The sequence below is a fragment of the Ascaphus truei genome, unplaced genomic scaffold, assembly GCF_040206685.1.
Source record: "Ascaphus truei isolate aAscTru1 unplaced genomic scaffold, aAscTru1.hap1 HAP1_SCAFFOLD_972, whole genome shotgun sequence".
In the NCBI taxonomy this organism is placed as follows: Eukaryota; Metazoa; Chordata; class Amphibia; order Anura; family Ascaphidae; genus Ascaphus; species Ascaphus truei.
Window position 1 is genome coordinate 54,976 of NW_027457312.1, and position 12,525 is coordinate 67,500.

At 64.8% G+C, this 12,525-nt stretch overlaps 1 protein-coding gene across 1 annotated transcript in view; it reads left to right on the forward strand.

Moving 5' to 3' along the window:
* LOC142486752 (dynein axonemal heavy chain 2-like) overlaps positions 1–12,525 on the forward strand; it is a gene marked incomplete at its 5' end in the record, with an annotated part of 90,252 nt that overhangs the window by 47,245 nt on the left and 30,482 nt on the right. Inside the window, 4 exons of the mRNA XM_075585208.1 lie at positions 3,339–3,487; positions 3,979–4,162; positions 4,921–5,111; positions 8,589–8,780. Of these exons, the coding sequence (XP_075441323.1) occupies positions 3,339–3,487; positions 3,979–4,162; positions 4,921–5,111; positions 8,589–8,780 (716 nt within the window). The remainder of the gene's footprint in view (positions 1–3,338; positions 3,488–3,978; positions 4,163–4,920; positions 5,112–8,588; positions 8,781–12,525) is intronic.

Consider the following 12,525-nt stretch of genomic DNA (forward strand, 5'->3'; position numbering starts at 1 on the left):
TGTGGTACACCAGCGCCGAGCCGGAGAGCGCCACGCTGCCAGGTAATACCCGCGGGACTGGAATCTGTGGTACACCAGCGCCGAGCCGGAGAGCGCCACGCTGCCAGGTAATACCCGCGGGACTGGAATCTGTGGTACACCAGCGCCGAGCCGGGAGAGCGCCACGCTGCCAGGTAATACCCGCGCGACTGGAATCTGTGGTACACCAGCGCCGAGCCGGAGAGCGCCACGCTGCCAGGTAATACCCGCGCGACTGGAATCTGTGGTACACCAACGCCGAGCCGGAGAGCGCCACGCTGCCAGGTAATACCCGCACGACTGGAATCTGTGGTACACCAGCGCCGAGCCGGAGAGCGCCACGCTGCCAGGTAATACCCGCGCGACTGGAATCTGTGGTACACCAGCGCCGAGCCGGAGAGCGCCACGCTGCCAGGTAATACCCGCACGACTGGAATCTGTGGTACACCAGCGCCGAGCCGGAGAGCGCCACGCTGCCTTGTAATACCCGCGCGACTGGAATCTGTGGTACACCAGCGCCGAGCCGGAGAGCGCCACGCTGCCAGGTAATACCCGCGCGACTGGAATCTGTGGTACACCAGCGCCGAGCCGGAGAGCGCCACGCTGCCAGGTAATTACCCGCGCGACTGGAATCTGTGGTACACCAGCGCCGAGCCGGAGAGCGCCACGCTGCCAGGTAATACCCGCGCGACTGGAATCTGTGGTACACCAGCGCCGAGCCGGAGAGCGCCACGCTGCCAGGTAATACCCGCGCGACTGGAATCTGTGGTACACCAGCGCCGAGCCGGAGAGCGCCACGCTGCCAGGTAATACCCGCGCGACTGGAATCTGTGGTACACCAGCGCCGAGCCGGAGAGCGCCACGCTGCCAGGTAATACCCGCGGGACTGGAATCTGTGGTACACCAGCGCCGAGCCGGAGAGCGCCACGCTGCCAGGTAATACCCGCGGGACTGGAATCTGTGGTACACCAGCGCCGAGCCGGAGAGCGCCACGCTGCCAGGTAATACCCGCGCGACTGGAATCTGTGGTACACCAGCGCCGAGCCGGAGAGCGCCACGCTGCCAGGTAATACCCGCGCGACTGGAATCTGTGGTACACCAGCGCCGAGCCGGAGAGCGCCACGCTGCCAGGTAATACCCGCGCGACTGGAATCTGTGGTACACCAGCGCCGAGCCGGAGAGCGCCACGCTGCCAGGTAATACCCGCGCGACTGGAATCTGTGGTACACCAGCGCCGAGCCGGAGAGCGCCACGCTGCCAGGTAATACCCGCGCGACTGGTATCTGTGGTACACCAGCGCCGAGCCGGAGAGCGCCACGCTGCCAGGTAATACCCGCGGGACTGGAATCTGTGGTACACCAGCGCCGAGCCGGAGAGCGCCACGCTGCCAGGTAATACCCGCGCGACTGGAATCTGTGGTACACCAGCGCCGAGCCGGAGAGCGCCACGCTGCCAGGTAATACCCGCGCGACTGGAATCTGTGGTACACCAGCGCCGAGCCGGAGAGCGCCACGCTGCCAGGTAATACCCGCGCGACTGGAATCGTGTGGTACACCAGCGCCGAGCCGGAGAGCGCCACGCTGCCAGGTAATACCCGCGGGACTGGAATCTGTGGTACACCAGCGCCGAGCCGGAGAGCGCCACGCTGCCAGGTAATACCCGCGCGACTGGAATCTGTGGTACACCAGCGCCGAGCCGGAGAGCGCCACGCTGCCAGGTAATACCCGCGCGACTGGAATCTGTGGTACACCCAGCGCCGAGCCGGAGAGCGCCACGCTGCCAGGTAATACCCGCGGGACTGGAATCTGTGGTACACCAGCGCCGAGCCGGAGAGCGCCACGCTGCCAGGTAATACCCGCGCGACTGGAATCTGTGGTACACCAGCGCCGAGCCGGAGAGCGCCACGCTGCCAGGTAATACCCGCGCGACTGGAATCTGTGGTACACCAGCGCCGAGCCGGAGAGCGCCACGCTGCCAGGTAATACCCGCGCGACTGGAATCTGTGGTACACCAGCGCCGAGCCGGAGAGCGCCACGCTGCCAGGTAATACCCGCGCGACTGGAATCTGTGGTACACCAGCGCCGAGCCGGAGAGCGCCACGCTGCCAGGTAATACCCGCGCGACTGGAATCTGTGGTACACCAGCGCCGAGCCGGAGAGCGCCACGCTGCCAGGTAATGCCCGCGCGACTGGAATCTGTGGTACACCAGCGCCGAGCCGGAGAGCGCCACGCTGCCAGGTAATACCCGCGGGACTGGAATCTGTGGTACACCAGCGCCGAGCCGGAGAGCGCCACGCTGCCAGGTAATACCCGCGCGACTGGAATCTGTGGTACACCAGCGCCGAGCCGGAGAGCGCCACGCTGCCAGGTAATACCCGCGCGACTGGAATCTGTGGTACACCAGCGCCGAGCCGGAGAGCGCCACGCTGCCAGGTAATACCCGCGCGACTGGAATCTGTGGTACACCAGCGCCGAGCCGGAGAGCGCCACGCTGCCAGGTAATACCCGCGCGACTGGAATCTGTGGTACACCAGCGCCGAGCCGGAGAGCGCCACGCTGCCAGGTAATACCCGCGCGACTGGAATCTGTGGTACACCAGCGCCGAGCCGGAGAGCGCCACGCTGCCAGGTAATACCCGCGCGACTGGAATCTGTGGTACACCAGCGCCGAGCCGGAGAGCGCCACGCTGCCAGGTAATACCCGCGCGACTGGAATCTGTGGTACACCAGCGCCGAGCCGGGAGAGCGCCACGCTGCCAGTACCCGCGCGACTGGAATCTGTGGTACACCAGCGCCGAGCCGGGGAGCGCCACGCTGCCAGGTAATACCTGGTTGGATGAGGAAGACGCAGCGCGGCAGAAAATGGCAGCAGATAAAAATATTGTCCATGAGGCAGAAGCCAATGTTTTGGTCATAAAGCAAAAGCCAAGCTACGGGGGTCGGCTGGTCCCGGGGGTCTCGGGCTCACGGGGAACTTGTAGGGGCGCGAGCCTCAGGGAGCGCTCGTGGAAGTCTCGGGGCACGGGCCTCAAGGGGAGCTCGTGGGGGGCGCAGGCCTCAGGGGGAGCTCGTGGGGGGCGCAGGCCTCAGGGGGAGCTCGTGGGGGGCGCAGGCCTCAGGGGGAGCTCGTGGGGGTCATGTGGGCATGAACCAGATTTTGGATGAAGTATTTCTTTGTGTTATAATGTGTGTGTGTGTGTGTGTGTGTGTGTGTGTGTGTATACATACACACACACACACACACACACACCTCAGCATCATTGATAAGTGATGATATTGTTAAGTACACGACACACGAATATGTGTACGCACCTCCTGCAGGCGAGTGGGAGAACACGTGCAGTGAGGTGCAGAGGATGCTGCTCCTGCGCTCCCTGCGTCAGGACCGCGTCGCCTTCTGCGTCACCGCCTTCATCATCAACAACCTGGGGTCAAAGTTCACCGAGCCGCCCGTGCTGGACATGAGAGCGGTGAGCGCAGCTATCCTTCCCCCGCGGGGTCCGACACACATACAAGGGCTGTGTCAATCAACCCCCTCTGTCTCACCCCCCTCTCTCTCTCCCCCCCTCTCTCTCTCTCCCCCCCTCTCTCTCTCCCCTCTCTCTCTCACCCCTCTCTCTCTCCCCCCCTCTCTCTCTCACCCCTCTCTCTCACCCCTATCTCTCACCCCTCTCTCACCCCCCTCTCTCTCCCCCCCCCTTTCTCCCTCTCTCTGTCCCTCTCTCTGCCCCCTTTCTCTCTCCCTTTTTCTAACTCTCTGTCTCTCCTCTCTCTCACCCCTCTCTCTCACCCCTCTCTCTCTCACCCCTCTCTCTCTCCCCCCTCTCTCTCACCCCTCTCTCTCTCACCCCTCTCTCTCCCTCCCCCCCTTTCTCCCTCTCTCTGCCCCCTATCTCTCTCCCTTTTTCTAACTCTCTGTCTCTCCTCTCTCTGATTTCCCCCCGCCCCTCTCCCCCCTCAGGTAGTAGAGGACTCCCTCCCTCGCTCCCCCCTGGTCTTCGTGCTCTCCTCCGGGGTGGACCCCACGGGCTCCCTCCTGCTGCTGGCCGAGCAGTGCGGGATGTCGCACCAGTTCCAGGCTCTGTCGCTGGGGCAGGGCCAGGCCCCCATCGCCACGCGCATGATCAAGGAGGGCGTCAAGGACGGTGAGCCCTCCCAGCACGAGGAAATAACACGTTCTGATTGGCTGTTATCGCGGACACCGTCTCAGCAGCAGGAAATGGAGTGTTCTGATTGGCTTTTGCCATGTTGACAGGCTTGTTGCATTAAGAAACGGAGCGTTCTGATTGGCTGTTGCCGTACATATAACCTAGGGCTTGTAGCTTTAAGAAACGGAGCGTTCAGATTGGCTGTTGCCGTACATATAACCTAGGGCTTGTAGCTTTAAGAAACGGAGCGTTCTGATTGGCTGCTGCCGTACATATAACCTAGGGCTTGTAGCTTTAAGAAACGGAGCATTCTGATTGGCTGCTGCCGTACATATAACCTAGGGCTTGTAGCTTTAAGAAACGGAGCGTTCTGATTGGCTGCTGCCGTACATATAACCTAGGGCTTGTAGCTTTAAGAAACGGAGCGTTCTGATTGGCTGTTGCCGTGGTCACCCCGTCCGGAAGCTCTTCAGATTTAGCGGATGCTGTTGCTATGGTGCACAGAGCTGGCTGATTGGCGGCGGTTGTTGCTATGGGCACACAGCTTCAGCCAATCGGAACACTGTGTGTGATACCGTGTATCCTCGCAACAGCCTCAGCCAATCGGAACACTCAGTGCCTTAAACCTCAGAATGATGCAGCATATCCTGGCAACAGCCAATCGCAGAACTCCGTGCCTGCCAGGAGGCGGGGCTTGTATTTAAAGCGACGCTCCCCTCTGCTTTTGTTGACCCCCCTCCCACCCCCCTCCTCAGGTCACTGGGTGTTTCTGGCCAACTGCCACCTGTCCCTGTCCTGGATGCCGCAGCTGGACAAGCTGGTGGAGCAGCTGCAGGTGGAGGACCCGCACCCGGACTTCCGGCTGTGGCTCAGCTCCAGCCCCCACCCCGACTTCCCCATCTCCATCCTGCAGGCCAGCGTCAAGATGACCACCGAACCGCCCAAGGTGACATAGCCGGGGGCAGGGGGGGACCACCAAGCCACACAAGGAGACATAGCCGGGGGAACGCGGGGGCAGAGGGGGACCACCAAACCTCCCAAGGAGACTTAGCCGGGGGGACGGGGGCAGGGGGGGACCACCGAGCCGCCCAAGGAGACTTAGCCGGGGGCAGAGGGGGACCACCGAGCCACACAAGGAGACATAGCCGGGGGGACACGGGGGCAGGGGGGGACCACCGAACCTCCCAAGGAGACTTAGCCGGGGGGACGGGGGCAGGGGGGGACCACCGAGCCTCCCAAGGAGACTTAGCCGGGGGCAGAGGGGGACCACCGAACCTCCCAAGGAGTCTTAGCCGGGGAGACAGGGGCAGGGGGGGACCAAGGAGACTTAGCCGGGGGCAGAGGGGGACCACCGAGCCTCCCAAGGAGACTTAGCCGGGGGGACGCAGGGGGCAGGGGGGGGACCACCGAGGCTCCCAAGGAGACAGCCGGGGGGGACGGGGGCAGGGGGGGACCACGAGCCACACAAGGTGACATAGCCGGGGGGACGCAGGGGGCAGGGGGGGGGACCACCGAGCCTCCCAAGGAGACTTAGCCGGGGGGACGCAGGGGGCAGGGGGGGACCACCGAGCCACACAAGGAGACTTAGCCGGGGGGACGCAGGGGGGAACCACCGAGCCACACAAGGAGACTTAGCCGGGGGGACGCAGGGGGCAGGGGGGAACCACCGAGCCACACAAGGAGACTTAGCCGGGGGGACGCAGGGGGCAGGGGGGGACCACCGAGCCTCCCAAGGAGACTTAGCCGGGGGGACGCAGGGGGCAGGGGGGGACCACCGAGCCTCCCAAGGAGACTTAGCCGGGGGGACGCAGGGGGCAGGGGGGGACCACCGAGGCTCCCAAGGTGACATAGCCGGGGGGACGCAGGGGGCAGGGGGGGACCACCGAGCCTCCCAAGGAGACTTAGCCGGGGGGACGCAGGGGGCAGGGGGGGACCACCGAGGCTCCCAAGGAGACTTAGCCGGGGGGACGCAGGGGGCAGGGGGGACCACCGAGCCACACAAGGAGACTTAGCCGGGGGGACGCGGGGGACAGGGGGGGGGACCACCGAACCGCCCAAGGAGACTTAGCCGGGGGGACGCAGTGGGCAGGGGGGGACCACCGAACCTCCCAATGTGACATAGCCGGGGGGACGCGGGGGCAGGGGGGGACCACCGAACCGCCCAAGGAGACTTAGCCGGGGGGACGCAGGGGGCAGGGGGGGACCACCGAGGCTCCCAAGAAAACTTAGCCGGGGGGACGCAGGGGGGGACCACCGAGCCTCCCAAGGAGACTTAGCCGGGGGGACGCAGGGGGCAGGGGGGGACCACCGAGGCTCCCAAGGTGACATAGCCGGGGGGACGCAGGGGGCAGGGGGGGACCACCGAGCCTCCCAAGGAGACTTAGCCGGGGGGACGCAGGGGGCAGGGGGGGACCACCGAGGCTCCCAAGGAGACTTAGCCGGGGGGACGGGGGCAGGGGGGGACCACCGAACCGCCCAAGGAGACTTAGCCGGGGGCAGGGGGGGGGGACCACCGAGCCACACAAGGAGACTTAGCCGGGGGGACGCAGGGGGCAGGGGGGGACCACCGAACCTCCCAAGGAGACTTAGCCGGGGGGACGCAGGGGGCAGGGGGGGACCACCGAGGCTCCCAAGGAGACTTAGCCGGGGGGACGGGGGCAGGGGGGGACCACCGAGCCACACAAGGAGACTTAGCCGGGGGGACGCAGGGGGCAGGGGGGGACCACCGAGCCTCCCAAGGAGACTTAGCCGGGGGGACGCAGGGGGCAGGGGGGGGACCACCGAGCCACACAAGGAGACTTAGCCGGGGGGACGCGGGGGACAGGGGGGGGGACCACCGAACCGCCCAAGGAGACTTAGCCGGGGGCAGGGGGGGGGACCACCGAGCCACACAAGGAGACTTAGCCGGGGGGACGCAGGGGGCAGGGGGGGACCACCGAACCTCCCAATTTGACATAGCCGGGGGGACGCGGGGGCAGGGGGGGACCACCGAACCGCCCAAGGAGACTTAGCCGGGGGGACGCAGGGGGCAGGGGGGGACCACCGAGGCTCCCAAGGAGACTTAGCCGGGGGGACGGGGGCAGGGGGGGACCACCGAACCGCCCAAGGAGACTTAGCCGGGGGCAGGGGGGGGGGACCACCGAGCCACACAAGGAAACTTAGCCGGGGGGACGCAGGGGGCAGGGGGGGACCACCGAACCTCCCAATGTGACATAGCCGGGGGGACGCGGGGGCAGGGGGGGACCACCGAACCGCCCAAGGAGACTTAGCCGGGGGGACGCAGGGGGCAGGGGGGGACCACCGAACCGCCCAAGGAGACTTAGCCGGGGGGACGCAGGGGGCAGGGGGGGACCACCGAGGCTCCCAAGAAGACTTAGCCGGGGGGACGCAGGGGACAGGGGGGGACCACCGAGCCTCCCAAGGAGACTTAGCCGGGGGGACGCAGGGGGCAGGGGGGGACCACCGAGCCTCCCAAGGAGACTTAGCCGGGGGGACGCAGGGGGCAGGGGGGGACCACCGAGGCTCCCAAGGAGACTTAGCCGGGGGGGGGGGCAGGGGGGAACCACCGAGCCACACAAGGAGACTTAGCCGGGGGGACGCAGGGGGCAGGGGGGGACCACCGAGGCTCCCAAGGAGACTTAGCCGGGGGGACGCGGGGGCAGGTGGGGACCACCGAGGCTCCCAAGGAGACTTAGCCGGGGGGACGCAGGGGGCAGGGGGGGGGGACCACCGAACCTCCCAATGTGACATAGCCGGGGGGACGCGGGGGCAGGGTGGGACCACCAAACCGCCCAAGGAGACTTAGCCGGGGGGACGCAGGGGGGGACCACCGAACCTCCCAATGTGACATAGCCGGGGGGACGGGGGGGCAGAGGGGGACCACCGAACCGCCCAAGGAGACTTAGCCGGGGGGACGCGGGGGGCAAGGGGGGACCACCGAGCCTCCCAATGTGACATAGCCGGGGGGACGGGAGGGCAGAGGGTGACGATGATACAGGGACACGTGGCACAGAGTAACAATGACATGGGCAGAGGGTGACAATGACACGGAGCAGAGGGTGACAATTACAAGGGGCAGAGGGTGACAATTACAAGGGGCAGAGGGTGACAATGACACGGAGCAGAGGGTGACAATGACACGGAGCAGAGGGTGACAATGACACGGAGCAGAGGGTGACAATGACACGGAGCAGAGGGTGACAATGACACGGAGCAGAGGGTGACAATGACACGGAGCAGAGGGTGACAATGACACGGAGCAGAGGGTGACAATGACACGGAGCAGAGGGTGACAATGACAGACATCACAAGACATGCGGGCAGAGGGGACACATGGTGACATGGGGGAACAAACAGTGATAGGGGCAAACAAGGTGACCCAGTGACCCGTGATTACATAAGGTGTGTCCCCTCCTGTCCCTAGGGCCTGCGGGCAAACATGAAGCGCCTGTACCAGCTGGTGACGGACGCGCAGTTCTCGCGCTGCACCAAGTCGCTCGGTTACCGGCGCCTGCTCTTCTCGCTGTGCTTCTTCCACAGCGTCCTGCTGGAGCGCAGGAAGTTCCTCCAGCTCGGCTGGAACATCGTCTACGGATTCAACGACTCCGACTTCGAGGTCAGGCTGGAGGGAGGGGCGTAACCTCATTATTACCTGCCCCGGGCCTGGTGTAACCTCATTATTACCTGCCCCGGGGCCTGGCGTAACCTCATTATTACCTGCCCCGGGCCTGGCGTAACCTCATTATTACCTGCCCCGGGCCTGGTGTAACCTCATTATTACCTGCCCCGGGCCTGGCGTAACCTCATTATTACCTGCCCCGGGCCTGGTGTAACCTCATTATTACCTGCCCCGGGCCTGGTGTAACCTCATTATTACCTGCCCCGGGCCTGGTGTAACCTCATGTTACCTGCCCCGGGCCTGGTGTAACCTCATTATTACCTGCCCCGGGCCTGGCGTAACCTCATTATTACCTGCCCCGGGCCTGGTGTAACCTCATTATTACCTGCCCCGGGCCTGGTGTAACCTCATGTTACCTGCCCCGGGCCTGGTGTAACCTCATGTTACCTGCCCCGGGCCTGGCGTAACCTCATTATTACCTGCCCCGGGCCTGGTGTAACCTCATTATTACCTGCCCCGGGCCTGGTGTAACCTCATTATTACCTGCCCCGGGCCTGGTGTAACCTCATTATTACCTGCCCCGGGCCTGGTGTAACCTCATTATTACCTGCCCCGGGCCTGGTGTAACCTCATTATTACCTGCCCCGGGCCTGGTGTAACCTCATTATTACCTGCCCCGGGCCTGGTGTAACCTCATTATTACCTGCCCCGGGCCTGGTGTAACCTCATTATTACCTGCCCCGGGCCTGGTGTAACCTCATGTTACCTGCCCCGGGCCTGGTGTAACCTCATTATTACCTGCCCCGGGCCTGGTGTAACCTCATTATTACCTGCCCCGGGCCTGGTGTAACCTCATTATTACCTGCCCCGGGCCTGGTGTAACCTCATATTACCTGCCCCGGGCCTGGCGTAACCTCATTATTACCTGCCCCGGGGCCTGGCGTAACCTCATTATTACCTGCCCCGGGCCTGGTGTAACCTCATTATTACCTGCCCCGGGCCTGGTGTAACCTCATGTTACCTGCCCCGGGCCTGGTGTAACCTCATGTTACCTGCCCCGGGCCTGGTGTAACCTCATGTTACCTGCCCCGGGCTTGGTGTAACCTCATTATTACCTGCCCCGGGCCTGGTGTAACCTCATGTTACCTGCCCCGGGCCTGGTGTAACCTCATTATTACCGGGCCTGGTGTAACCTCATGTTACCTGCCCCGGGCCTGGTGTAACCTCATTATTACCTGCCCCGGGCCTGGTGTAACCTCATTCTTACCTGCCCCGGGCCTGGCGTAACCTCATGTTACCTGCCCCGGGCCTGGTGTAACTTCATGTTACCTGCCCCGGGCCTGGTGTAACCTCATTCTTACCTGCCCCGGGCCTGGTGTAACTTCATGTTACCTGCCCCGGGCCTGGTGTAACTTCATGTTACCTGCCCCGGGCCTGGTGTAACCTCATTATTACCTGCCCCGGGCCTGGTGTAACCTCATTATTACCGGGCCTGGTGTAACCTCATTATTACCTGCCCCGGGCCTGGTGTAACCTCATTCTTACCTGCCCCGGGCCTGGCGTAACCTCATGTTACCTGCCCCGGGCCTGGCGTAACCTCATTATTACCTGCCCCGGGCCTGGTGTAACCTCATGTTACCTGCCCCGGGCCTGGTGTAACTTCATGTTACCTGCCCCGGGCCTGGTGTAACCTCATTCTTACCTGCCCCGGGCCTGGTGTAACTTCATGTTACCTGCCCCGGGCCTGGTGTAACTTCATGTTACCTGCCCCGGGCCTGGTGTAACCTCATTATTACCTGCCCCGGGCCTGGTGTAACCTCATTATTACCTGCCCCGGGCCTGGCGTAACCTCATGTTACCTGCCCCGGGCCTGGCGTAACCTCATGTTACCTGCCCCGGGCCTGGCGTAACCTCATGTTACCTGCCCCGACCTGGTGTAACCTCATGATGTCTGCCCCAAGAAATGATATCTGATACCTGCCATGGGGTATAATCTGATATTACCACCCCCAGGCCAGCGTTAGCTGAGCGCAGAGATGGGATTGGTGGAATGGGGGAGGGAGGGGACGGTGCGAGTGACGCCCCTCCCTCTGCGGCGGCCCCAGGCCAGCGTTACCTGAGCGCAGAGATGGGATTGGTGGAATGGGGGAGGGAGGGGACGGTGCGAGTGACGCCCCTCCCTCTGCGGCGGCCCCAGGCCAGCGTTAGCTGAGCGCAGAGATGGGATTGGTGGAATGGGGGAGGGAGGGACAGGGTGCGAGTGACGCCCCTCCCTCTGCGGCGGCCCCCAGGCCAGCGTTAGCTGAGCGCAGAGATGGGATTGGTGGAATGGGGGAGGGAGGGACAGGGTGCGAGTGACGCCCCTCCCTCTGCGGCGGCCCCCAGGCCAGCGTTAGCTGAGCGCAGAGATGGGATTGGTGGAATGGGGGAGGGGGGGACAGGGTGCGAGTGACGCCCCTCCCTCTGCGGCGGCCCCAGGCCAGCGTTAGCTGAGCGCAGAGATGGGATTGGTGGAATGGGGGAGGGAGGGACAGGGTGCGAGTGACGCCCCTCCCTCTGCGGCGGCCCCCAGGCCAGCGTTAGCTGAGCGCAGAGATGGGATTGGTGGAATGGGGGAGGGAGGGGACAGGGTGCGAGTGACGCCCCTCCCTCTGCGGCGGCCCCCAGGCCAGCGTTAGCTGAGCGCAGAGATGGGATTGGTGGAATGGGGGAGGGAGGGGACGGTGCGAGTGACGCCCCTCCCTCTGCAGCGGCCCCAGGCCAGCGTTAGCTGAGCGCAGAGATGGGATTGGTGGAATGGGGGAGGGGGGGACAGGGTGCGAGTGACGCCCCTCCCTCTGCAGCGGCCCCAGGCCAGCGTTAGCTGAGCGCAGAGATGGGATTGGTGGAATGGGGGAGGGAGGGGACAGGGTGCGAGTGACGCCCCTCCCCCTGCGGCGGCCCCAGGCCAGCGTTAGCTGAGCGCAGAGATGGGATTGGTGGAATGGGGGAGGGAGGGGACAGGGTGCGAGTGACGCCCCTCCCTCTGCGGCGGCCCCAGGCCAGCGTTAGCTGAGCGCAGAGATGGGATTGGTGGAATGGGGGAGGGGGGGGACAGGGTGCGAGTGACGCCCCTCCCTCTGCGGCGGCCCCCAGGCCAGCGTTACCTGAGCGCAGAGATGGGATTGGTGGAATGGGGGGAGGGGGGGGACAGGGTGCGAGTGACGCCCCTCCCTCTGCGGCGGCCCCAGGCCAGCGTTAGCTGAGCGCAGAGATGGGATTGGTGGAATGGGGGAGGGGGGGACAGGGTGCGAGTGACGCCCCTCCCTCTGCGGCGGCCCCAGGCCAGTGTTAGCTGAGCGCAGAGATGGGATTGGTGGAATGGGGGAGGGGGGGACAGGGTGCGAGTGACGCCCCTCCCTCTGCGGCGGCCCCAGGCCAGCGTTAGCTGAGCGCAGAGATGGGATTGGTGGAATGGGGGAGGGGGGGGGACGGTGCGAGTGACGCCCCTCCCTCTGCGGCGGCCCCAGGCCAGCGTTAGCTGAGCGCAGAGATGGGATTGGTGGAATGGGGGAGGGGGGGACAGGGTGCGAGTGACGCCCCTCCCTCTGCGGCGGCCCCAGGCCAGCGTTAGCTGAGCGCAGAGATGGGATTGGTGGAATGGGGGAGGGGGGGACAGGGTGCGAGTGACGCCCCTCCCTCTGCGACGGCCCCAGTTCTTTGTAACGAACCTTGTGAGTCAGAGGTCATACTCTGTACCGCT